The 25,851-nt window shown below is 45.8% G+C and overlaps 1 protein-coding gene across 2 annotated transcripts in view; it reads right to left on the bottom strand.

Moving 5' to 3' along the window:
* The window catches only part of MTHFD1L (methylenetetrahydrofolate dehydrogenase (NADP+ dependent) 1 like), a 184,183-nt gene that overhangs the window by 4,008 nt on the left and 154,324 nt on the right, over positions 1 to 25,851 (bottom strand). The window contains exon 27 of one of the 2 annotated variants that reach the window (XM_078447463.2): positions 3,650 to 3,770. In XM_078447463.2, the coding sequence (XP_078303589.1) occupies positions 3,681 to 3,770 (90 nt within the window). In that variant the 3' untranslated portion in view covers positions 3,650 to 3,680. Of the gene's footprint in view, positions 1 to 3,649; positions 3,771 to 23,741; positions 24,829 to 25,851 lie in introns of those variants that run through there. The other variant, XM_078447464.2, reaches the window with a different exon arrangement.

Genomic DNA, 25,851 nt, shown 5'->3' with positions numbered 1-25,851 from the left:
AGCATGACATGTGCCAGGGGGTGGCAAGGGGTGGGAAGGTGACTCCCGTGCCAGCTTTGGAAGGAGAGGCAGGGCCAAGCAATGGAAAGATGGCTCTGCAGTCCTGGGGCTCGGGACCACGCCTCAGCTACCTCCTCGGGAAGGATCTACCCCTGTGGGACAGCACCTGCCTCCAAGGGATGCTGTGACCACCCAGGTGAGGTGCTTGGCACGGTGCCTGGCTCACTGGGGTAACTTCCACAGGCCGGCGTCCTGACCTCTAACCCTCGCTCAACATTGAAAAAAAATCTGGGGGTGCCCGGGTGGCTCAGTCGGTTAAGCGCCCGACCCTTGGTTTTGGCTCAGGTCATGATGTCACAGTTTGTGAGCTCGAGCCCCGCGTCGGGCTCCATGCTGGCAGTGTGGAGCCTGCTTGGGATTCTCTCTCTCCCTCTCTCTCACTGCCCTTCCCCTGTGCTCTCTCTCTGTGTCAAAATAAGTAAGTAAACTTAAAAAAAAAGTCTGGAGGAACACTTGTTAGGGAACACAGACCAAAGGATTTAAGTGTACGTGACGTGTCCCTTGGCATTAGCAGGGTCTTAACCTATAATTAAGGTATAACTGGGTTTTAATTACCTACTTGAGGAACAAATGAAAACGGACCACGAGGCTGGAAAAATACAACCCGAGAGAGATGAAAGGGTGAAAACACACTTGTTCTGGAGAAGAATGATAAATGGCAGAAATGCAGCAGAATGGGTTCTTGACGTGAAACGGGAGATTAGTCAGGACGGGTTAATTTTCAGTGGAAGAGGAAGGATACTGTTATTTTCCCAAGAACTAGCTGGGAAACCCAAGACATTCTCATACACGCACGCACGCACGCGCACACACACACACACACACACACACACACACACACACACACTTTATACCCAAAGACCAAAATGACACCATTATCAAGGCTTCTTTGTGAAATTAGTCTCCTTGGTTTATTTTGTGGGGGTTTCTTCTTCCGAATGGACACAGATTTGAAATGTGGTTGTGGTTCAAACTAAACATAGCCCCCACTCCTCAGTGAAAAACAACAGCATACGCCTCACACACCCCAAACCCAACAATTCCACACGTTGTATTAATGTCATTTCATATTGGCGTGGTCCCTTTCCTTTCTCATCATAGTCTCTAGCGTATTAGTAACAAAGACTTACAAAAAAGGAAAACAATCTCCCCATGTTGACGACTGGTAGTGAAACCAACAAAAGTGAGAATTCAGGTCAAGTAAGCTTGTCTAATAGGCCCACAGTCTGGGTGGCTCAGTGGGTTAAGCTTCTGACTCTTCGTCCCAGCTCAGGTCGTGATCTCATGGTTCGTGGGTCTGAGCCCCACATTGGGTTCTGCACTGACAGCACAGAGCCTGCTTGGGATTCTTTCTCTCTCTGCCCCTACCCTGCTTACTCTCTCTCTCTCTGTCTTAAAATAAATGAATAAAAATTAAGAAAAAGAAAGAAAGGAAGGGATGCTGGGCTAAGGAACAGGAGCGAGTGTGGAGACGGAACTGGGAGTGTTGGGAAAAGGAATGTGTTCCGGGAATATGGTGAGGTTTGATACACAGATGAGAAAAGCAGCTTCACAAGCCTTTACGACTGGTGACTGAGAGTTTTCCCAGGGGCAGGATTAGGAGGGTGGTCATTTCTCTTCTGGAAGGGAAGCCAGGAAAGAAGCCAGCAGGTGTGACTGCAGTACTGAGGGGCAGACATGAGTAAGACCAAGGGACCCCCACTGTGGGCTGCCTATGGGGGCCCCAAGTCAAGACCAGCCCTCTTAAACTGTGTGGACCATGAACTAGCGAGGGTCTCCTTTCTGCTGCCCTGTCCTTCCTATGACGCACAGGGCCCTCTGCGTTAGACTGGTCTCATCTTCATGTACCTTTCCAGTGGTACGAGAGCCCAATCCATCTGTTGTGCCACGGTCGAGTGTTATGCGTTGAACTGTCCCCAAAAAGATATGCTGAAGTCCTGACCCCCAGGACCGAAGACAGTGACCTTACTTGGAAATAAGGTCTTTGCAGAGGTAGTCACTTTAAGATAGGGTCTGGAGGGTGGGCCCTGATTCAATGTGACTGGTGTCCCTATAAGGACACCCCCATACAAAGACAGAGACACCCAGAGAATGCTACAGCCATGGAGGCAGAGATTGAAACGATGTGGGTCCAGCTGGGAAACATTCAGGATGACTGGCACCACCACAAGCCAGGAAGAGGCCAGGAAGGATTCTACCAGAGTCGCAGAGGGGACACGACTTGGCTGACACCTTGACTTTGGATTTCTAGCCTCTGAAACTGAGAGAACAAACATTTGTTGTTTTGAGCCGTTCAGTTGTGATACTGTTATGGCAGCCGCAGGGAATGAATGCACCCAGATCTGTCTATCACGTAATTCTAACTCCGCACAAGAGGTATGTGGTAGGAAGGTAGATTTATAAAATGCCTAAAGACACAGTAGTCCCCCTCATCTGCGGTTTCGCTTTCCATGGGTCTAGCTGTCCGCAGTCAATGTGGTCTGGGAGCAGATGATCCTCCCGGCACGGTGTCAGAAGGTCAACAGCAGCCGAAAGCTATGTCACGATGTCTACGTCACCCCCTTCATCTCATCGTGTAGCCCTGTTATCATCTCCCCTCAGCACATGAAGAGGGGGGGAGTGCAGTACAATAAGGTATTTAGAGAGCGGGAGAGAGAAAGACCACATTCATAGAACTCTGATGACAGCATCTTGTTATAATTGTCCTACTTTACTGGTACTTAGTATTGTTAATCTCTTACTGTGCCTAATTTGTCAATTACACTTCATCATGTGCGTGTACGTATAGGAAAAAACACAGCACACGCAAGTATTTAGTGCTATCTGTGGTTTGAGGCATACGCTGAGGGGCGGTGAGGGTTTGTGTGTCTTAGAATGAATCCACATGGACAGGGAGGGACACTATATTCGCTTTTTTTTTTAAATTTTGTTCATTTTTGAGAGACAGAGAGAGACACAGCATGAGCAAGGAAGGGGCAGAGAGAAGGAGACACAGAATCGGAAACAGGTTGCAGGCTCCAAACTGTCAGCATAGAGCCCGATGCGGGGCTCGAACTCACGAACTGCCAGATCATGACCCGAGTTGAAGTTGGACGCTCCCTTTTGGGATGAGCACTGGGTGTTGTATGGAAACCAATTTGACAATTTCATATATTAAAAAAAATAAATAAAAAAAATAAATTTTTGCAAATGACAAAAAAAAAAAAAAAAAAAAAAAAAGAAGTTGGACACTCAACCGACTGAGCCACCCAGGCGCCCCGACACTATATTAGTTTTAATTCTGGAGACAGAATAATGAGTTCACAGGGTTCCTTTTTTTTAATGGCAAGAGATGCCTTCAACCAATCTATATTCAGAAGTGACATGATTTGACTTTCAATGGACTGGAGCCCATCTCACCGCATATCCACATCGAGGAGTGACCCAAGTCACGGGCTCTTATTCAGTAGGAATTCATAGTAACCAAGTCAGGAAATTACTTATCAGCCCATGTTTTGTAGTAAATATTAGAAAAACAAGACAAAATAAAACTAAAACATATTTGGGGCAAGAAAGAAAGAAAGACACGGGAGAAAGCCCAGGAGCCTACCTGCACTGGGTCCTGTGGAAGTCTGGTTCATTTAGAACAAGCCTTTAACTTGCTCTGTTTCTGTATCAAGATCTATATCGTAGAAGCAGGGCCGGGTCGGCAGTCCTGGCATGGTGCTCATCTAGAGGAGAAAACGGAATATTGTATGTTAGCAAATGCCGCGAAACGATCACTCTGAACAGTGTACATCTAATGACATAAATTAACTACATAATTCAATTCAGCCTCCTGTATTAGGTCACCTGTATCTCTTTAAATTCGCCATCTGCTATTTCATCCTTGGTTTAGGAAATGAAATAGAAAAGGCAGATGTCAACTTCCTGAACGTGGGGACCACTTACCTCCCCCCACGGCCCCACAGCACATCGTAGCTCCAAGATTCTCAAACCACATCTTTAATTAAGTCCCCCACCACCCTTAGAGGGAGGTACTAATTTCAGCCTCAATTTATTGATGGGACAGGGGACATTCAGGCACAAGCCATGTGCTCAAGGACATGGACAAGGACGAGCAAGTTAGTGGTGGAGACAGGACTGGAACCAGGCCCGTGCTCCTTTGTGTCCAGATCAGTCTATCAGAGTGCGTCTGAGTCTGCTTGCACCGGAAACCCTTGGTATCCTGGAGGAAAGTGCTGTGATTGCTGGCGACTCACGCACTAAAACACGGTCAAGGACCTAGATGGTGAGGCTCCGGGATGATCTGCTCCTTAATGATTGCCGTATTTCCTGCCGGACTTTATTACTGTCCTTTTCATAAAAAGGATGCTCAGAAACCAATGTTGCATGCGATCGTTTGGAGCAAAGACACCGGGACCCCACTTGGCTTCACTCTTCTGAGGACTAAGGGCTGTGTCTTGCAAAGCTCCTGCCTGCTCTGGCCGGAGAACATTCCAGTGAGATGACGTGTGACACGGCCAGGACTGCGTCCAGGGTTCGCCCACTTCTTCCCACCTGCGACAGAGCTCAGCTCTCTCACTTGCCTCGTCCCTTCTGCAACGACTCAGGATGTCCCCCTCCGCCAAGCGCCGCCCCCACCCCCGACCCCTGCCCACGATGCTGGCCGACTCCTGCGGCTCATACTGGGGTCCGTGGCCCAGCAGTGTGGGCATCACCGGGAACTTGTTTGACGTCTCAAATCTCAACCCCGCTCGGGCCTGCTGAATCGGAATCTGCAACGTCACCAACTCCCAGGCGATTCGTGTGCACGTTACCATTTGCGAAGGGGGCCGGCTTAGACAATGTGGCCGAGGAGGCCTCCTTCTACAGCACTGGGGAGGGAGCTCCGAGGTAGAAGAGGTGAGGAGGAAGGGGACGGGAGAGTCTGATTCACCGCTGGCCATGCTACTTCACCCTCCTCTGGAGCAGCAGGCGGGGAGGACATCCGTGCCCCCACGGGCCTCACTAACCACCTGCTCCCTGAGAGTGTGGTGAGGGGGCCCCGGAACCTGCTCTTCGTGTGGCCGGACGCATCAACACAGAGATGTCTGCTGGCTAGCTCCTGTCTTGCCAATTGTGCAGGATTTTACTTTAGGCATATCATGGGCTAAGAAGGCTTCTGAGGGGGCACCCGGGTGGCTTAGTCTGTTGAGTGTCTGATTTTGGCTCAGGTTATGATCTCACAGTTTGTGGGTGAGTTCGAGCCCCGCGTTGGGCTCACTGCTGTCAGCCTGTCAGCGGGCAGAACCTGCTTCGGATCCTCTGTCCCCCTCTTTCTACCCCTCCCCTGGTTGCGCTCTACTGAAAAAAAAAAAAAAAAAAAAAAAAAAGGCTTCTGAGCCTTCCTGGAATATTGCTACCGTTTGTAACATGGCTTTGAGAAAACGTGCTCTGGGTTTCAAACAATTAACTACAAATAAAGTTCCGGCACCCAGCTTGGAGGTGGGGACTTCCTGAATTTTAAACCTTTACTTCTGTGGATGCTTCCTTATCCTTGCAAACGTTCTGCTCCCAGCAGAGCAGTAACATTTTTCTCTGGTTATCACAGTGGCTGTGCATATCTGAGGAAGCCCGGAAAGAAATCCATGCTTCCTGTTGTAGCAACCGGGACACCAAGCACAAAGGCCACTGGTGGCAACTGTTCCTGTTTTTTTCCAGCTGCCTGTGGACCGCTCACGCCGGTCCTCTACAGGAGTGTTCCTGTCTACCCACGCTATGCCACGGGCATTTTCAGATGACTTTAGAATGTGTGTGGCGGCATGGATTTGGAAAAAGGGACCAGCGTCTTTTATAGGTTAAGAAATGAACGATCAGGGGCGCCTGGGTGGCTCAGAGGTCGAGCATCTGACTTCGGCTCAAGTCATGATCTCCCGGTCCGTGGGTTCGAGCCCCGCGTCGGGCTCAGTGCTGACAGCTCAGAGCCTGGAGCCTGCTTCGGATTCTGTGCCTCCCTCTCTCTCTGCCCCTCCTCCGCTGGCGGTCTGTCTCTCTCTCTCAAAAATAAATAAACCTTAAAAGAAAATGAATCATCATATTCAGCCACAGCGATGCTGCCCCATCCCTTAAATTAACTCTGTAGATGGAAGGCACATTTGGCAGTAAGAACGTTACCCAGACTTTGTTGCGTCTGGGGCTGCAACGCTATTCACCGCAGGGCAGAGTTCAGTCTGAGGCAGGCCAAAATCCACACAAGGTGAGAAACCCAGGAAGACGCCTGTGTAGCTAGGCCCTCGTGGCCAAAGCCAAAGTGTCAGCTTCGTGTGCAGGCAGTAACACAATAACACAACGGCTGCCTCTTCACGCTCTTTTTACAGACATGAAAATTCAACTTGTCGTCATTTACTTTTTTTTTTTTTTTTTTTTTAGAAAAGTGAGCTTTTTTTCTTTTTAAACATTTATTTATTTTGGGGACAGCGTAAGCAGGGAAGGGGCAGAGAGAGGGGGACAGAGGATCCGAAGTGGGCTCCCTTGACAGGCTGACAGCAGTGAGCCTGATGTGGGGCCCAAACTCACGGACCATGAGATCATGACCTGAGCCAAATCAGATGCTCAACCGACTGAGCCCCCTCATGATGAACTTTTTGAAATTATTATTAAAAAAAAAAAAAAATTTTTTTTAACGTTTATTTTTGAGACAGAGAGAGACAGAGCATGAACGGAGGAGAGGCAGAGAGAGAGACACAGAATCTGAAACAGGCCCTGGGCTCTGAGCGGTCAGCACAGAGCCCGACGCGGGGCTCGAACTCACAGACTGTGAGATCATGACCCGAGCTGAAGTCGGACGCTCAACCGACTGAGCCACCCAGGCACCCCTGAAATTATTTTTTTAATGCTTATTTATTTTGAGACAGAAAGCACGTGTGTGAGCGGGGGAGGGGCAGAGAGAGAGAGAGAGAGAGAGAGAGAGAGAGAGAGAGATGGAGAATCCCAAGCAGGTCAGCTCAGAGCCTGACCATGTGGGGCTCGATCTCATGAACCGTGAGATCATGACCTGAGCAGAAATCGAGCCTTACGCTTAACCAACTGAGCCACCCAGGCGCCCCCATCATTAAGTTTTTTTCAGCAGATGCCACACCACCAAGGCTGACAAAGGCCGAGTGTGATTTCTGTGGTTCCTGGAGCTGGTCTCCTGGCTGCGGTGAATCATACCATGCAGCTTTTGGTCACTCTGATTCTTTCAGAACAAAACTGGGAACTAAAAGTTGCCAAAATATTAAATGCTGGGAAGTGTGAATCTGTTTCCTTCATTTTCAGCCTATTTCTCTCAAATGGGGGGGAACTATGGTTCCATCAGAAGCCTCCCATGCTCCTTTCCAATTATGCAATCGTCACTTCCAAGAATCAGGGCTACTTATTTGGGACCAGAGGACAAGAAAGCACATAGGGTCTGAAGAGCCAAGGGACTCCCTGCCCTGTGGACAAAGAGCCATCCCTAAAGTTCTCCTGCTGAGCAGACACAATATGGAATTATGTTAACAAGACCTAAAACATTCACATAAAATTCTCTCCCAATAAAAAACTTTGTTATCAAAGGATTGTGGCCCCCAGACAAGGGTCACTACTGCGCTATGGGAAAGAAAGAATTTGGACAGCCCTTGGGAGTTGACCTCTGGCCCCACGTCTGGGGTCGGAGGTGATCTGTGTTGACTTTATTTGTGTGTCCTCTAAGAAGGCCCCCTGCTTAAAATAACGAGGGAGCCACTAAATTGTACTTACTTGTCACGCTGCATTAATGGATTCTTTTGCAAAGGCTGAAAAACATGGGCTTTTGCCCTTCATGACCCTAATTTTAACTGCAACAAATCTTCAAAATCTATACTGATTTCGGGTGAAGCTTATTTTGGGGAAATGATGAGTTCTATGAATAGCCTTTATAAACATACATTAAACCTAGTTAAAGAGAAAATATTCAACTACTTAAAAGTAGTCCTTGTAAGTTAAAGAATATTCTCGGCATGAGCAGAAAAATTATTAAGAATTCTATTTTGTAAAGTGATAGAATCGTAACTTCTACTTAACCAAAATGTCATTGTAGTTAATTTTGTTGTGTTGGGGAAATTTTTCTGGCTTCTTAAATCTTCTACTTTTTCATACTAAATAAATTATCCAGTTTTATTTTGGTTCGGAAACAAAAATAAGCATTTTTACTTGTATCTGTTAGTTCTTGTAATTTGTGACCTGAGGTAGAATCCTTTCTACACACTTCTTCTCTCCAAGAGATCACCGAACACAGTTGATTTTCTTTCTTATGAAATAATAACTCAAAAATGTAAATTCTTTATTAAGCCAAAGTATTTTCTGAGTGGTAACTTTACTGTCCTTTGCCTCTCAGTCTTTGGCTAAGATCAAGTGGAAATACAGTCCCTGGCCATATAACGCCTCAATAAATACTTTTAATTTTTTGTCTTTTTGAAGTAGGCTCCACACCCAACGTGCCGCCCATCGCGGGGCTTGAACTCACGACCCTGAGCTGAAAGCAAGAGGTGGATGCTTAACCCACTGAGCTACGTAGGCGCCCCAACAAATACTTTTTAGAATAGAGGAGTAAAAATGGAGGATAATTAAGAGAATGCGGAAACAACCAAAAAGAAGCCTTCTTGAGGATCGGGCTTTTTCTGTTTCTTCTTTGGACGTGAAAAAAGCTACTGGAGGATAATGCGTGAGGAAAGGTGGCCACATATAATGTCCAGTGACTGAAAGAGAGGGAGATGAAAAATCATTACGATGAAAACAGGTAAGGCTGCTACACCGGGGTTTCCACTGGCCTCACTTAGAGGAGAGAGATGTCCCGGGATTTTTTTCTGGGCAGTTAGGTAATATCCACCTGCAGAGCTTAATATCTGCTTATTAGCTAGGGACACTCTGAGAGTGTGGGGGTATGTCCTGTTAGAGTGCACTTATCTCTCCTGGTGGCCTCTGGGATCCTGTTCCCACGTGAAGGGACACAGTGATGTTTCATTCACCTCGGGAACCTTTGCGGAGCATTCCCTGTTGGGGACGCCACGGTGACCAGGACCTGGTCCCCACTTTAAGAGGGACAGACCAACAGAGCAGACCACTGGGATATTTGGACCAAGTCACTCCACTCTGTAGTTAAAACACAAAATCTTTTTCCTTCTGTGATCTTTATGTAAAAAGAATGTATGCCATAAATTCTTAACTTATGACTTATTAAGATATAAGCCACGTTCAATTACTATAAACACTACCACGTTGCACTCACACACTGTGCCCAGTGTTACACGGCTCAGATTACTCTGATTTAGGTCGGGGCCTTGAATGAAAGAATGGCAAGCACTGTTATTCTTCTTACCTTTTGTAAGGGAAGACTCGAATTTTCTTCCAGTGCGAGGAAGCTAGTCCCTAACTGTCTTCCCAGATTTTTAAAAATCTACTTAAAAAAATGTTTTTAACACAAAAAAGTGAAAACCGCTAGGCGTAACAGGCAAAGTCCTCTCCTCATCCGCTTCCCAGAGGGGAGCCCTGTAAATAATGTCCTGTGCCAACTCCTGGGTGAGTTTCTCTTCCTATTTAAGCGATGTAGCTGTATAATGTATATGTATATCATTTTGTACAGAAATTGGGTAATTCTACATGTATTAATCCTGAAATCTGATTTTCAGGGAGATTAACGCTTCAGACGGGGGTAGTTTTTACACAAGGGAATGCTCTCTGGAGTGCGTGAGGCAAGAAGAGTGTCTTCACACATTCTGTGTGCAAAGTCCCTGGGGCTGCTCTTTGGAAAAGGAGAGATTGGGGGAGTTTATTTAGAAAAAAACAAAGATAAATGTGAAGCAGGAGGGTCTGACCAGACATACACAAAGGCAAGAAGAAATTCTGCAACTTGTTTGCAGTGCTTTGAGCGTAAGCTAAAGATTTCAAATGTTATAAAGGACTAACAGTTTTGAATGGAAAGATGTTGAGAAGTCTCCTGGCACCCCATTATTTTTTTCCTTTATTCTGATTGTAAGGGTGGTATCACTTAGTTTCCTCCCTCCCTCCCTTCCTTCCCCTCCGTCTTTCTCTCTCTTCTTCTTCTTCTTTTTTTTTTAGGTTTATTTATTTAGGCAGAGAGAAAGGGAGAGAGAATCCCAAACAGGCTCTACACTCAGCGGAGAGCCTGATATGGGGCTCGATCTCATGGCCCAGGAGATCATGACCTGAGCTGAAACCGAGAGTTGGAAGCTTAACCGACTGAGCCACCAGTCACCCCAACGCCCTAGTCACCCCTTCAGCTGTGGTCACCAGGAGCGCCCTCCCTGCCCTCGTGCTGGCTGGCTCAGTAAGACAATATCCTTCCAGTTCCCGTGCCCGGAAGCTCGGAGGTGGCACACTGAAGGCCGGGCTGGGTCCTACAGCCCAATGGTTTCTCTCTGTTGTCCTCTGGGTGTTGGCTTCATCCAAAGGCTTCCTGCTCTGTGTGGGCAGCTCTGGCCCAAAGGCACATACCCCATGACACCCAGCGCAGTACTATGCTAAGCACTTTCCAGGCACTGCATGTAGCTCATTTACTTCCTACAGCCCTGAGGGGACGGGCTACCGCCATTATCCCCATCTTGCACACTGGGAAAAGGACACATGGAAATGCATCATGATGTGCCACAAATCACACAGCTCAGACCTGCTGGAGCTGGAATTCAAATGCAGTGAGTCCCGGCCCTGACCGCGGAGCCCCACGCTTCCCTTACTCGATCATGGCGTTGAGTTCACGGCCCTTCAGTGGCAACATGTGCACTTGGGCCGCAGCGGGGGAGGAGAATCTCACCAGGACCGGAGCCGCAGAGAGCGATGTTGTGAACCCTTTTCGTGGTAGAAACCGCTGCATCCTTATGCCAGCTACCGAGGTCTCAGCCACGGCATTCGGGTAACGAAATTTACATGAGTTTGTCAAGTAAACTCAGTTACTTTACAACTTCAGCCTGGATTCCTTTTAAACCGTGTAACGTTTATTTAAGGACACGTGACACAGCTTACGCTGGGGGTAGGAGCTTTCCCAATTACATCTTAAACATCTAGTCACAGCACTTAGCAGTGAGTAAATCATACCTGATGACTGCCGAAAAAATTTCCAAAATGATACACAAACAATAACACCCAGAGTTTTTTCTGAAAAATAATAGGCTTGCAGCTTTTTAACGATCAGCTGTGAGACATGGATTATTGAGTCCCCTCTGAAAGTGTAAATACCATTATCCACTGAAATAACCGAAGAGCCACATCAATTTTTACCTAAAAAATTCAGGGAAAACATCCCATAACTATGTTTGGAAATTGCTCTGATAATTCATTTCAGCGGGTTGCCAAAATCTAAGATAGACAATTTGAAATCAATGCTACTGTTTTTGTCCCTTTTGAAAAAAAAAATTATTTTTGGGTGAGCGCAAGCATTGTGGAGGGGAAGGGCAGAGAGAGAGAGGGACAGAGAATCCAAAGCGGGCTCCACGCTGACAGGCTGACAGCATTGAGCCCGATGTGGGGCTCGACCTCAGGAACCATGAGATCATGACCTGAGCCGCAGTTGGACGCTCAACCGACAGAGCCACCCAGGTGCCCCTCGATGCCACCGTGGATCAGTGAGTTGGCTTCTCTGTCACGTACAGGCTTGGTTTTTATTCCTTGCCAAAAATGATACACAAAGGCCACACCTCCAGAGAGAGGTATTAAATTGTTTGCATTCTGTTCACATTTCCATGAGACAGCTCTGGACATTCCTGCCTTTCCTCATTCCACCACAAAGGCCACATCTGAGCCTGATGAGACAGGTTGAGGTGGAAGAGGCTTTTATTTTTTTTTAAATTAAAGTTCTATTTTATTTATTTTTAGAGAGAGAGACAGACAGACAGACAGACAGATGGAGGGAGACAGAATCCCAAGCAGGCTCCTTCCTGTCAACTGTGAACCCTACCTGGGGCTCGATCTCACAAATGGTGAAATCATGACCTGAGCCGAAATCAAGAATTGGACGCTTAACCGACTGAGCCACCCAGGCGCCCCTAAGAGGCTCTCTTCTTCCCACTTACAGGTGCAGCAGTGGGCTCCAGGCTGTGGTGTGCCCTTCCCTGGGGCCCATTAGGAAGGGGGTCCCCAGTGCAGAGGCGCTCGGGGGTAATCAAAGTCTTGCGAGTAGCAGTAACCCAATCAAGGCTGAGGTGTGGTGGGAAGGGCTCCACCCCGAACGACGGGTGTGCAGGGGGCGGGCGTTCCTGGGTAAGTTACTTCCCCAAGCCCTTGGCTCTTATTCTGGAAATGCAGTCTGAGTATCAAACTATCTGCGGGATAGGGCCTATTTCAAAACTCAAATGAAATAAAGAAAGGACCCTAGTCTAGTGGTGAATACACAATAGAGGCTACTGTCACTTTATTACAGAAAATACAACCCTCATTATCTCCTGAAGTGAGTGTAACTTATGTACGCGAGACACAGAAAAAGGAAGTTTGAAAACAATTCCTATTTCTTTTCTTTTTTCAACGTTTTTTTTTTTTTTTTTTTTTATTTATTTTTGGGACAGAGAGAGACAGAGCATGAACGGGGGAGGGGCAGAGAGAGAGGGAGACACAGAATCGGAAACAGGCTCCAGGCTCCGAGCCATCGACCCAGAGCCTGATGCGGGGCTCGAACTCACGGACCGCGAGATCGTGACCTGGCTGAAGTCGGAGGCTTAACCGACTGCGCCACCCAGGCGCCCCAACAATTCCTATTTCTGACGAATTACGGATTTCTTTGATAAGACAAAAATGTTCAGTAGTTTCGTGAGATGTTCCCCTAACTTTTCTGGCCTTACAAACAATCTTAAAAGCCATACTTCCTGGCCTTTTTACTTATGGTAATCAAATCTGAAGCTATCCCCAACTAGACCTAAGATACTCAAGCAAACAGGGGCCCCCCTCCGCTTGAGGACAAATCTTATTTTAAAGGAGAAGCCTCCAGGAGTGTGACGATGGCCCGAAAGCTGCTGTGCCCCTACCCTGAGCCGAGTCGGTCGGAAATGAAGGCCCCTGTGTCTGTGCAGGGCAGAGAAGAGGCTGCGAGGGTGGAGGCACATTCAGTCATCTGCCAGTTGAGAGACAACATCAGCTCTGGCACAACAAACCAATTTAATAATGCTTCACCGTTTGGGAACCTGATATTAAGTAATCAAATTCTGGTTTCTGAGAAGCTCATCTGCACATCGAGGGGGGGTGTTCTGGGCATGGGTTTTATCCCAAGGTCCTAATGGCAATTGAATCATTATTCTGTAAGGCACTGAAAGCAGAGAGAAGATGCAGGGGAGAACAGGAAGGAGGAAGGCAGGCGTGGGGGAGGGCCCGGGCTGCCCCAGCATTTAGAATTTCCTTTTTGTCTTCGCCCTGCACAGCCCCGCAGACCCCTGCGTGAAGGATAAAAAGCTGCTGCGTCAGGAAAACACAAGGCAGAGGGAGAGTGTATCCATTTCTTTGACGTCCCCTTTATGCTTCTCTTGGGACCGAGGCAGAGGGGTGGTCCGGGGAGCCTGCGGGGAGGAGGGGAGGGCTGGGAGCTGCCGCCTCTAACGCTCCCCGAGGGACACTCGGTTGGCCAAGTCTTGGGGAGGAAACTGATTCAGGGAAGAATTCAGCACTACCCTGCCACCTAATTTGACTTGTAAATCCTAGAGGTCTACTTTGCTCTGCAACATTTTTTGTTGTTTTAAGGTGATTTAGAGCAGAAGCCGGCGGAACACTCAGGACCGCAGGCTGGGTCTTCATAAGGCAGGTGATGGATGGAATTGAGCCCCATCCCTCGTTCCTGTGGTAAAGCCCTAGGCTCCAGTGAGACGAGCTGGAGACAGGGCTTCGATTAAGTGAGGTCCTAAGGGCGGGGCCCTGACCCAACAGGACTGGTGTCCTGGTAAGAAGAGGAAGAGACACCAGAGACCATGCACACCTAGGGAAGGCCCTGTGAGGACAAGGCTGCCTGAAAGCCAGAGGAGGGGCCTCGGGAGAAACCAACCCTTCGGACGCCGTGGTCGTGGACTTCTGGCCTCCAGAACCGCGAGGAAATACCTCCTGTTGTTCAAACCCCTCAGTCTGCGGTACTTCGTTGTGGTCCCCATGTGGGTGGTTCCTTGCCTCTACACGCTTTCCTCGACAGCAACAGGACGCGTTTTTCTTCTGTAACTTTCCCCAGTTCCTGGACTGAAAGAGTCCTAACTGCGCTACTTGCAAAGGCCTCCCTAAACTGAACATTTTTGCCTCATCGCGAGGCCGGACAATAATTACAGGACCGCGTGCGGGGGCAGCCGGGGCGCCTGGGCTTTGCCAACCCAGCCGCCCCTCCTGGATTTCTCTCCACCTTCTTTACCCGTCTCCCCCCCGCCCCGCCCCCGTGCCTCTAACACTTGGGGGGCACAGCGGCTGCCCAGACCTGCTTCCTCTGATGCAGTGGAAGAAATACAAACCCGTGGGCCACTGACCCTACATCATTCACAACTCGTGCCCCTCCCCCTTCCGTTTCTCACAAACACACAGGATACGTTAAAAATAAGGAGAAACACCGAGAGAGCGAGCTGACAGATTCTCTTAAGTTTAATTTTGATCAAAGAATATCACGTACGTGGCTCGAAAGGTCACACTGTTCCTCAAGGCATACTGTAAGAAGTGACAGGCCCCCCTCTGCCGCTGCCCGCCCGCTGCGTTCCCACGCGAAGCCTCTACCTACTCGAAGCCTCTACCGACTCCCCACTGCTCTGGATTTGCCAACTTCGGTTACTATCGATTGGCTTTCTTAATACCAAAGATGAGGCTTTAATCTTTTACATCCCACCACTCATGCTCCCCTCCCCTCCTCTTTCCATCCCTCAAACGTACAACTATCATTACCTTTGGGTACATCGGGATTTATTGGACTATAAACGTTACTCAGAGTGAGGCTGTCATCCGCGTTCTGAACACGCTTGCGTCCGGCCACAGCTCCCGCTTCTCCCGGCGCCAGTAACTGCCCTGAATCTTCATGAGCTCAGCTGGCTGCGTGCTTATCATTCAACCAATACCCAGGGACAGGCCTCCAGGTCAGCCTTCCTGGGGCCAAGTGTGAGGGGAGCCTCCCTCGCTTGAGGGTGCCCTTCAGCCTGCAGGCCGGCGTCCGGTGGGATCTCTCTTTGCCGTGATCCTGGGGATTCCCTTCTGGTACTTTCTACCGTGTCAGTTTCCACTCGCCGTACCCACATTGTGGTAGGTACGCCCTGTGGCGGCTTCCAATAACCGCTTCTCCTTGAGAGTTGAGACCTGCGACTTGCCCTTAACCAAGAGAATACGGCAAAGGTAAGGGGGTGGGGCTCAGTCGTTTCCCCCCTGCCAGCTTTCAATAAGTACCGTGTTAGGAACGGGCTAAGAAGGCCACAAAAACCACAGGTAGCCTTCAGCGGATGGCCAACAAAAAGCTGGGCTCTCAGTCCCACAAATGCAAGGAACTCAGATGAAGAAGAACCCGAGGGTCATATGAGAACCACGGTCCCAGCTAAAGCTGGGACTGTGGCCTGAAGGACACTTTGCTAAGCTGTGCCTGGACTCCTGATCCGCACCAACTGTGACATACAAATGTGTACTGTTTTAAGCTGCTCAATCTGTGGGGATGTGTTACAGCTAGGAAAATAGAAAATCAATACAGGGATCTTCCTCTTTTAAACACTTTTTCTCTTGTTTTTCCATTTGCTGCAACTTTATGTTAAAAACTGCATTATTTAGTAGCTTGGCATACGATGAACCTACACACGTTCAAGGGTCAAGGTTATGGTGTGCGATTGCAAAACAAGCTTCTATAAACATTTATATACAGATCTTTATATGGGCTTTTATGTTTCACTTCTCTTGAGTAAATAATTAGGAAAGGATTTTTTTTTTTTTTTTTTTTTGCCATATGGTAGATACGTTTAATTCAATTACCAACTTATTTTCTAAATGGTTTAAAAAAAATTTTTTTTTTTTTACATTTATTTATTTTTGAGAGACAGAGTACAAGCAGGGGAGGGGAAGAGAGAGAAGGAGGCAGAGTCCAAAGCAGGCTCCAGGCTCTGAGCTGTCAGCACAGAGCCCGACACGGGGCTCGAACTCACAAACCGTGAGATCATGACCTGAGCCAAAGTCAGATGCTTAACTGACTGAGCCACCCAGGTGCCCTACCAACTTATTTTCTAAAGGGGTCATGTGCTATCGTGCATTCTTTCCAGTAGCATGAGACTTCCAGTTGTCCCATATCCTCACCAACATCCGGTACGGTCAGTTTTTTTTAATCCTAGATATTCTAATAGCTATGTAGTGGTATCTCCCTGTGGCTTTAACATGCGTTTCCCTAATTTTCATGTGCTTATTACCCATATATTTTCCTGGGCGAAGTGTACGTTCAGATCTTTTATTCACTGTTTGATTTCTCATTATAGGGTTTTGAGAGTTCTTTCTAGATTCTGGATACAAGTCCTTATCAGATAGATGATTTGCAAATGTTCTCTCCCTCTCTGTGGACTATTAAGTTTAGAAATATTTGTTTTTTTTCCTAGATGCCTTTCAGTGTTGATTTCTAATTTAATTTCATTGTAGTTAGAGAACCTATTTAGTATGATTTGAATCTGTTAGAATTTATTGAGATTTAATTTATGGCCCGGAATATGGTCTATCTTGGCAAATATTGTGTAAATGTTTGAAAAGAATGTGTATTCTGTTGTTAGACAGAGTGTCCTATTAATGTCGGTTGGGTCAAGTTGGACTGTAGTACTGTCCAAGTCTTCTACATCCTTATTAATTTTCTGTTTATTTGTCCTGAGGGGGTTTTAAAATCTCTGCATTTGTGGCTTTTTCTTGTTTTCCCTTACAGCTTTGCTCCACGTATGTTGAAGCTTTGTTATTAGATACATAAACACATAGGATTATTATGTCCTATTAATGAAATGGCCCCTTTACAGTTATGAAACAACTCTTATCATCCTTGATGATATTCTTTGGGCTAGTTCTGTTTTGGTACCACTGTAGTTTTCTTTTGATTGGTATTGGTATTTTTCCAGCCTTTTTCTTTTAAACTAGATATGTCTTTATATTTAAAGTGGGTTTCTTGTTATGTATTTGAGACTTGCATTTCTAGTCAGTCTGACACTATCATTTAGACCATTTATATTTAATGTGATTATTGATATAGTCGGATTTAAATCTACTATCTTGCTATTCTTTTTCTCTTTGTCTATCTGTTCTTTGTTTCTTGTGTCCTCTTTTTCTGCCTTCTTTGGACTGGGTTTTTTTTTTTTTTTTTTTTTGAGAGAGAGAGTAACAAAATTATTTTGAGAGAGAGTGTATGTGCGCACGTGTGAGTGAATGAGGGGCAGAGAGAGAGAGAGAGAGAGAGAGAGGGAGAGAGAGAAGCTCAGACAGGTTCTGTAATGACAGCAAGGGCTGTGCCGTCATCACAGAGCCTGCTGTGGGGCTCAGTGTCATCACCGTGAGCTCACGACCTGAGCCAAAATCGAGTCGGATGCTTAACCGACTGAGCCACCCACGCACCTCCCCTTTCGTCCTAACGTTTACATGCCCGCGCCTGGACTGAGTATTTTTAATGATTTCGTTTTCTTTCTTGGTTGGTTGAGGAACTACAACTCTTTGCTGTATCATTTTAGTGGCTTCCTCAGCGTTCATGTGCACACATTTAGTTTTTCAGAATCTACCATCGAGGGATGTTACGCCACGTCACATACAGACCTTGCGATATTGTTCTCGTATGTTCCGCTTCTATATATTTAAAAAACTCCACGTTTCTATTATTTTTGCTTTACACAGTCATTTATCTTTCAAAGAGACTTAAATGCTAAGAACAGAAGTCTTTACGTTTACCCATGTGGTTACTATTTCTGGCGGCGTTCTGCGCTTTGAGTAAATCCAGGTTTCTGTCGGGTATAATTTTCATTCTGCCAGAAGGACTTCTTTTAATATCTCTTACCCTTCAGGTTGGCTGATGCTCAATTCCTTCAGCTTTTACTTGTCTAATAAAGGCCCTTATTTCACTGTAGTATTTGAAAGGCATTTGAACTGGGTAAAGAAACCTAGGTTGAGAATTTGCTTTCAGTACTTTAAAGACGTCGCCCCTCTGTCTTCTGGTCTGCGTGGTTTCTGATGAGAAACCGGCTGTCGATTTATCTCTGTTCCTCGGTCCATAATGTGTCTTGTATCCTCTGCTTATTTTTTATGATTTCTTTTTATCATTGGCTGTAAGCAATTTTTTTTACATTGAAAATATTCTTTATTGAGGGGTAACTGATATATCACATTATATTAGTTTCAGGCGTACAACAGAACGGTTTGAATTTGTATATATTGAGAAATGATCACCACACTAAGTCCAGTTAAACATCTCTCACCACACAGAGTTACAAAGTATTTTTTTTTCTTTGTGATGAGAACTTTTAAGATCCACTCTCTGAGCAATTTTTAAATATGCAATACAGTATTAACTACAGTCACCATGTTGTACATTACATCCGGTGACTTATTACCATATGGAAATTTGCACCTTTTGACCCCTTCATCCATTTAAGGAATTTGATTAAGATGTACCTTGAGAGGCGCCTGGGTGGCTCAGTGGGTTAAGCATCTGACTTCAGTTCAGGCCATGATCTCACAGTTTGTGAGTTTGAGCCCTGAGTCAGGCTCTATGCTGACAGTGTAGAGCCTGTTTTGGATCCTCTCTCTCTCTCTCAAAAATAAAATAAGTAAACATTAAAAAAAAAAAAAAAAAAAAAAAAGATGTGCCTTGATGTAATTTTCTTCATGCTTCTTGTACTTGGGATTTGCTTAACATCTCAAATCTGTGGGTTTATAGCTTCTGTCAAATTAGGAAGATTTTCCCCATTCTTTCTTTAAAAAATGTTTTTTAATATTTATTTTTGAGAAAGACAGAGAGAAAAAGAGAGCGAGACAGTGAGCAGGGGAAGGGCAGAGAGAGAGAGAGAGGGAGACACAGAATCCGAAGCAGGCTCCAGGCTCTGAGTTGTCAGCACAGAGCCTGATGCAGGGCTCGAACCCATGAACCGTGAGATCATGACCTGAGCTGAAGTTGGACGCTTAACCGACTGAGCCACACAGGTGCCTCTGCCCATTACTTCTTAATGATGCTCTTTTCATTTTTTAAGCCTTTTTTGTTTCATTTTCAATAGTCTGTATTGTTATATCTTCAAGTTAACTAACCTTTTCTTCTGTAATATCCAATGAGTTATTTTTTCATCTCAAACGTATTTACAGTTTTCATCACTAGAAGTTTGATTTGTCATTTTTATGTCTTCTGTCTCCACTTAACATGTAAGTCTTTCCATTGCTCTCTTGAACATATAGATTATCATAACTGTTTTAATGTCCCTGTCTACTAATTCTATTATCTGTGTCATTTAAAGGTTAATTTTGATTGACTTTTCTCATTATAGGTTATATTTTCCTGCCTGCCTGTGTGCCTGGTAATTTTGGACTCCATGTCAGATATTTCATCTTCCTGGGGACTGGATATTTTTGCATTTTGGTACTCTGTTCTGGGATACATTTAGTTACTTAGAAACAATTTGATCTTCTAGGATTTTGTTTTACAGTGTTGTTGGGTAGGACTGGAACTGTATCTAGTCTAGGATGAATTTTTCCCTTCGTGAGGCAAGATCTTTCTTACTATTCTAACCAGTGTCCCCTGATTATGAGGCTGGTGCCTCTTCCTGACCCTCTGTGGGAGCCACGCACTGGTCCCTCCAATTCTTTTGGGTGATCCTGTCTCTGCCTTCAGGTAGCTTCTCTACACACATGCACCGATCGCTTGAAAACCCAAGGAGGCCCCTCTGTGGCCCTTCGGAGCTCTCTCTTTCGCTCTGTACGGCCCCTTCTTCTCTAGTATCTGCTCTGCAAGCTCTAGATGCCTTGCTTTCCCTGGACCCCATGTCTTCAACTCAGGCGGACAGCTGAACTCTTCTGGGTTTGCTGTGGTTTCACAGCACCATGGAACCTTTCCTCCAGGCAGCAGTGGAGGCCACTTGTAGGCCTCACCTTGTTAGTTTCCCATTTCTCAGGGATCAATTATCTTTTGCTGCCTGATATCTGAAGTCTTGCGTGTTATCTTCTCAAATACTTTGTCTAGTTTTTTACTTGTTTCAAATGGGAGGGTAAATCTGGTCCCTCTTATTCTGTCTTTACTAGAATGCAATTTACTTTGAAGAATGTTATAGGTCGCTGGATGAGCTATTATGTTATAAATGTGAATATGAATTTTATAGGCTGATGGAGGTTTTCAAGGTTACCATTATGCTACTCACTCTACCTACAAGGTAAGGTTATTGGAAACATGGTGTTTTACGTATAGTGACAGAAAATATGTAGCCCAAGAATGAAATTAAAGGTCCAACGGTACAATACAGGGGCTAAAAACTAATTTCACTTTCTTAAACCCGGAGTCAAAATTCCACCCACTGATTAACATGTGAAATACATATAGGAACTTGTGTGTGTGTGTGTGTGTGTGTGTGTATGTATGTGTGTAAAACGTTTGCAATCTTTAGAAGGGAGCATGAGAAATCTTATAATGTAGATTAATACATGTACTTTTTAAAAAGAAAATTATAAAAACAGGAATAAAGCAACACACATTTATGTTTCAGCTTATAAACTGAAAACCAATATGAAAAAAAAAAGAAGATTCTCTAGTTACTGCCTAGTTATCTCCTTTTCTCATTCAGAACAAGTTGGTTTCCTTCGAACTGTTCTTTTTTTGGTAAGTCAGCTCCTTGCACGTTGCTCTGCTACCGACAAAGCAGCAAGAGCCATTTGAAGTTCAGTGTGCCTGTCAGCCGCCCTCTCGGTGACCTTGGTGAATGAGAGCTTCTCACGATGGGACATTCTCAAATAAATATGTGGCTCAGGCATCCGACAAGCCTCTGAGTAATTCTCTAGCCTGTTGAAGTACAGTGATACCATCAGCCCATTAGCTATTTTCCCACAGAAACCAAGCCAATAGAATCTGAATTTTTCATATACTTATATATAAATAACAAATTGTCAATGTAGATGCACTTTCTGCCGGCAGTTTGATAGGCAGCACCTGTCTCCCAGCTTAGTTTGCTGTCCCATTTCCACGACAATCCTACTTCTCCTTCCTCCTCCTTCTATCCCCGCCCCAACCATCACGCCTATTGTAATGTAAGTTTCTGTAGGCGAAGAGTAAATCTGGTGCTTACGTGAAAATTTAATTTCAAGCACTTACATCTAGTGGCGGATGAGGCAAGACTGCAAACATTTGTTTCATATGTGGTTATGTTTAAGAGCTGAGGCAAGTGAGTGAAGCAGGGTTCTGATTTCTCTAAATTCACTGGGACTGGTGGGTGGGTGGGGGTGGGGGGAGTTGCTGGCTTCCAGAACAGCTGTTTCCCTTCCCTGTAGTCAGTGGGGATTTCCGTGGGGGAAAGGGCAAGGACTGGCTCTCTGCCTCAGGTCCTTTGCATTTCATTCTCACCAGGACTTGGGGGACGTTGGGAAAGTGAAAACAGTTCCCAATGGGAAAGAGGCTAGGGGGTCCGGAGACAGTTTTATATATTTATTACCTAAACATAAAATTGCATGGACCTCTCTTCTTATAAATCACAGGTTGAAAAACAATGGCCCACATGCCAAATCTAGCAGGCCACCTATTTTTGTAAATAAAGTTTTATTGGAATACAGCACCACTCATTTGTTTATATATGGCCTATGGCTGCTTCTGCACTATGGCAGGGTTGAATACTTAGGACAGAGGCTGTGCAGTCTAAAGTCCTTACCATCTGGCCCTTGACAATATTTGTTGACCTCCATTTTAAAAGAGGACTTGAGAAGAATGTGGGTATTCTACAACCTTCCCCAACGACACCAAAAACATTTTGTAACTAGCGAAGTGCACCTATCAACTGAATGAGAGAGGCTGGTGATAGTAGTGAAATCCTGATAACTGGAATCACAATAAACCCATTTTTCAAAAGGGCATTGACCTGGTATATTCTCCATGTTTTGGGGGACTGCTAGGGGAGAATCATTCTCAGGTTAAGAGAGATTTAAATATAAATGGTAGTATGCTAATTTATAGTGTTCTTTCTTTTTTAAAAAATTTTTTTTCTTAATGTTTATTTTTGACAGAGAGAGAGAGAGAGAGAGAGAGAGAGAGAGAGAGACAGAGCATGAACGGGGGAGGGTCAGAGAGAGGGAGACACAGAATCTGAAACAGGCTCCAGGCTCCGAGCTGTCAGCACAGAGCCCGACGCGGGGCTCGAGCTCACAGACCGCGAGATTGTGACCTGAGCCAAAGTAGGGCCCTCAACCGACTGAGCCACCCAGGCACCCCTAGAGTATTCTTTTTTCTTAGAAACGACTTCATAGATTGTATTTCATACAGTTAAAGTTTGAAGAATACAAATTCATAGATTCTAATTCGTAAAACCTAATTTGGGGCTTCTAGATAAAAGTTTTACTTGGAATCTGATTATAATTGGAAAAGCACCTCAGTTCTTGGAGATGTGACATCTTCTTGTACCCAAGGGTATGACTTTCTGGTTCACTTGGGCCAGAGGTGGTGAGTCTATCTGTCCATACGTCATTCAAGGGCTGAAAGAATGACGCTCTTGCTGAGAATCAACAGAACCAGGTCCTGTCAGTGCAAGTGGGGCACTTAATGTTTGAGAGGTGGTGTTCTTCTAGGTACCGAAATAGAAGACAAAGCTTCTGTGGCACGTTCAGGTATCAGTGGGACTTGTTGAGGGATCTATGATCTCAGAAGTCTGAAATGGCAGTTGGAACGATTATTTGCAACTGTCCTTTCAGATGTGGCCCCCTTTGTCATGTAGGGTAGTCTGGCAAGTGGTCCCAAAGGCCTTGACTGGCTCTGAGACGAGGAGGGTCACCAGAGGGACCTTAGGAGGGAAGTGATCCCTGGGCAGGCAGTTAAATAGAACCAAGGACACATGGGGCTTACTCAGGAAACAGTGGGACCTGCTGGAAGAAGGGCAGTCGGTACAGGGCAGTGGTTTAGCTAACAATGGAAAGGGCACTTTCCTAAAGGAGAAATCAAAGTTACAAATCCAGGGTAAGGGACTGCAACAGGAAAACAATATAATGGTGGATTTGATCAAGGGTGAGGAGTAGTAAAGGGCAAAAGCCCAGAGTAAGGCAGAATCTACTCTATGGGTTTTGTATTTAACGTTTGCCACGAATGGCCAACATCTAAAAGTCCTCTGGCCTATCGTGCCAGCAAGAGAGCAACTCGGTCGTTCTTCACCCTACCATATACTCCTCCTGGCTGTACAACCGGGAGGGCCAGGGGAGCCCCGTGGGGGGTACAAAAGAAAAGGACCTAAGTAAGACCAGTGTGATCTCCATGTACCTGGGTTTGGACCTTATGACTGCAGTCATTTTGGAAGGAAGCCACAGTGAAAATATCAAAGGGCAGAGGTGGCTGAACTTAAAATATGAAGTTAGTACTCAATGTACCCCATACCCCCCCCCCCCACCCCCCGCCACAAGCCCCCTGCCACCAGCCCCGCCTTTCCCGGCATCCCCGTCTGAATTCCTCGTCTTTCACCAAGACCATCCCAAATTATGATTGATGCAAGGACTGCAATAAAACGATACCATAGTTTTAGTCCTTTCCAAAAATTTAATGAAATCAGGCACACTGGCACAAGTCCACAGGAAAGGAATCAAAGCTGCATACCATGATCACTGCTTCAAAGAAACCGAGCCGAGTTCAAAAGAAATAAGGCTGTGGACAAGTATTGATGTCATTCTTAAGGATACTGATGGTCCAAACCATGAATGTATCACTGTTGACAATGCTAAGTGTGGGGGGAAAGTGGTTACTTTCTGGCCTACGGAAGACCGTCCTTGAAGTTCTAGCGTTCCTGTTCTGTCCAGTTTCACTGTCTTAACGTTGTAAGTAAATGATTTTTAAGTTAAAAAATTTACGCAATTCCCAAGAAGCTTAAGAAATTTCGAGTTAACTTTTGAAAGAAATAACTTGGGCTGTATACTCAGAGTATTGACAGAGTCTCCTGGGATTAGCGAATGGAAACATTAAAAGCCTGAAAAAGTCCTGAAAAAGAACAAAGGTCAGAGAGTGGGCTGGGAAGCATATGGACGTTGTAACTGAATCCTCAGTTCAAGAAACTGATCTGCAGCAGCTACTTGGAGCCATGAGGAAATGCCTCAGGATTTGAAAGCCCCGGTAGCGTTACTAACCACATCCAAGAATAAAAGTGAAAAACGATACTGGAAAATCCTGAGGTGTCTCCATCTTCATCCAAGATAAGATCTTGGCTCAAGTTCCCCTTAATGGGTCACTAGGCACAAGGCATTGGCGCCCCGCAAAGTCACAATGTGGCTTTTTAACTTCGGCGGGTTCAGGCGGTCGGTCATGCCTCTGTTGCCACAGACAGGGGGACAGCATAAACTTTCTTTTGTCATCTTGTGATCTGATCAAACACACGGCACTGCTATGAGATCTGCATTCTAGCTGTTATCCTGGTTTGTTTACCCAGAAGCCTCCTCCGCTGCCAGTGGAGTGAATCAGGACTGTGTTACATCAATCACCTCTTTTATGCAGCCATGCCTGAGAGTAAACTTGTTTTTCAATGCTACGTGGAAGTCCCTTAGAACCTCACCAAAAATTGCAAACGTGCCATCAGAAATAACCATCCACTGTTCCCAGGCACTGGAGCCCACGTGCAATCCATGGGACACAGTCAGAGTTCACGTGGCTGGGGTCTGTGCAACAGCAGAAAGAAAGGAATTAATGGGGACGCCAAGCTGCCAGACTGCCACGAGGTTCCAATTCCTGGAGAAGAAGTGAGACCACATGGTGGGCCTGGGTCACTGGGTTTGAGAGATTTCCCTCCCCAAGTACCTGCAGATATGTGCCGCCATATACAGTCACCTACGTAACTCAAGTTTAACATGCGATCTTTCCAGTGTTAGCAGGGGATAAGCTGTCACATATTCTTTAGGAACCTAAAAAAATTGTGATTTTATTTTTTTTAATGTTTATTTATTTTTAAGACAGAGAGAGACAGAGCATGAGCAGAGGTGGGGGGGGAGAGAGAGAGAGAGGGAGACCCAGAATCCGAAGCAGGCTCCAGGCTCTGAGCTGTCAGCACAGAGCCCGACGCGGGGCTCGAACTCACAAACCGCGAGATCATGACCTGAGCTGACGTCAGACACTCAACCGACTGAGCCACCCAGGTGCCCCCCAAAAATTGTGATTTAAAAAAAAGGATTCGTGTGCGATATGTGTAAGTGCTCAAACTAATAGAAGTTGACTTTATAATCATGAAATTGCTACGCTTTTAACACTCAAATGTACTACGGAGACCTACATACACTGCTGTAACATGTGTATACATATGCATATGTAATGCGGAGCAGGAAGGGAAGGAGAGGAACAGAGGTAGGAATTTTGTGGGAATAAGATGAGAAACCTTAAGTTTGAGAGGACACACCTTAGGGGGCTGGGGGTCCTCAATCATCCCAACAAAGATGCACTCTGGCAGCTGACTTTTTGGAAGGGCCAGCAACAGACTAAGGATCGACCCACTTTTTCTGTGGTTCTTTTTAAGGCAAATCATTATTAAAAAAAAAAAACAAAACGCTATCCAACCTTTATGAGTATGGGGACTTCTTTTTGAAGTAGAAAATGAGTTCCTATGGGCAGAATCCATTGAGTGTTGGGCTTTTAAAGGACTTTGTATTTCATATCCGTCAACCTCTGCCTATAACTAAACAGATAAGGGG

The sequence above is a fragment of the Panthera onca genome, chromosome B2 (genome assembly GCF_046562875.1).
Source record: "Panthera onca isolate mPanOnc1 chromosome B2, mPanOnc1 haplotype 2, whole genome shotgun sequence".
Classification (NCBI taxonomy): Eukaryota; Metazoa; Chordata; class Mammalia; order Carnivora; family Felidae; genus Panthera; species Panthera onca.
Note: the sequence above shows the minus strand (reverse complement) of the source record. Positions and strands in the feature narration are given on the sequence as shown.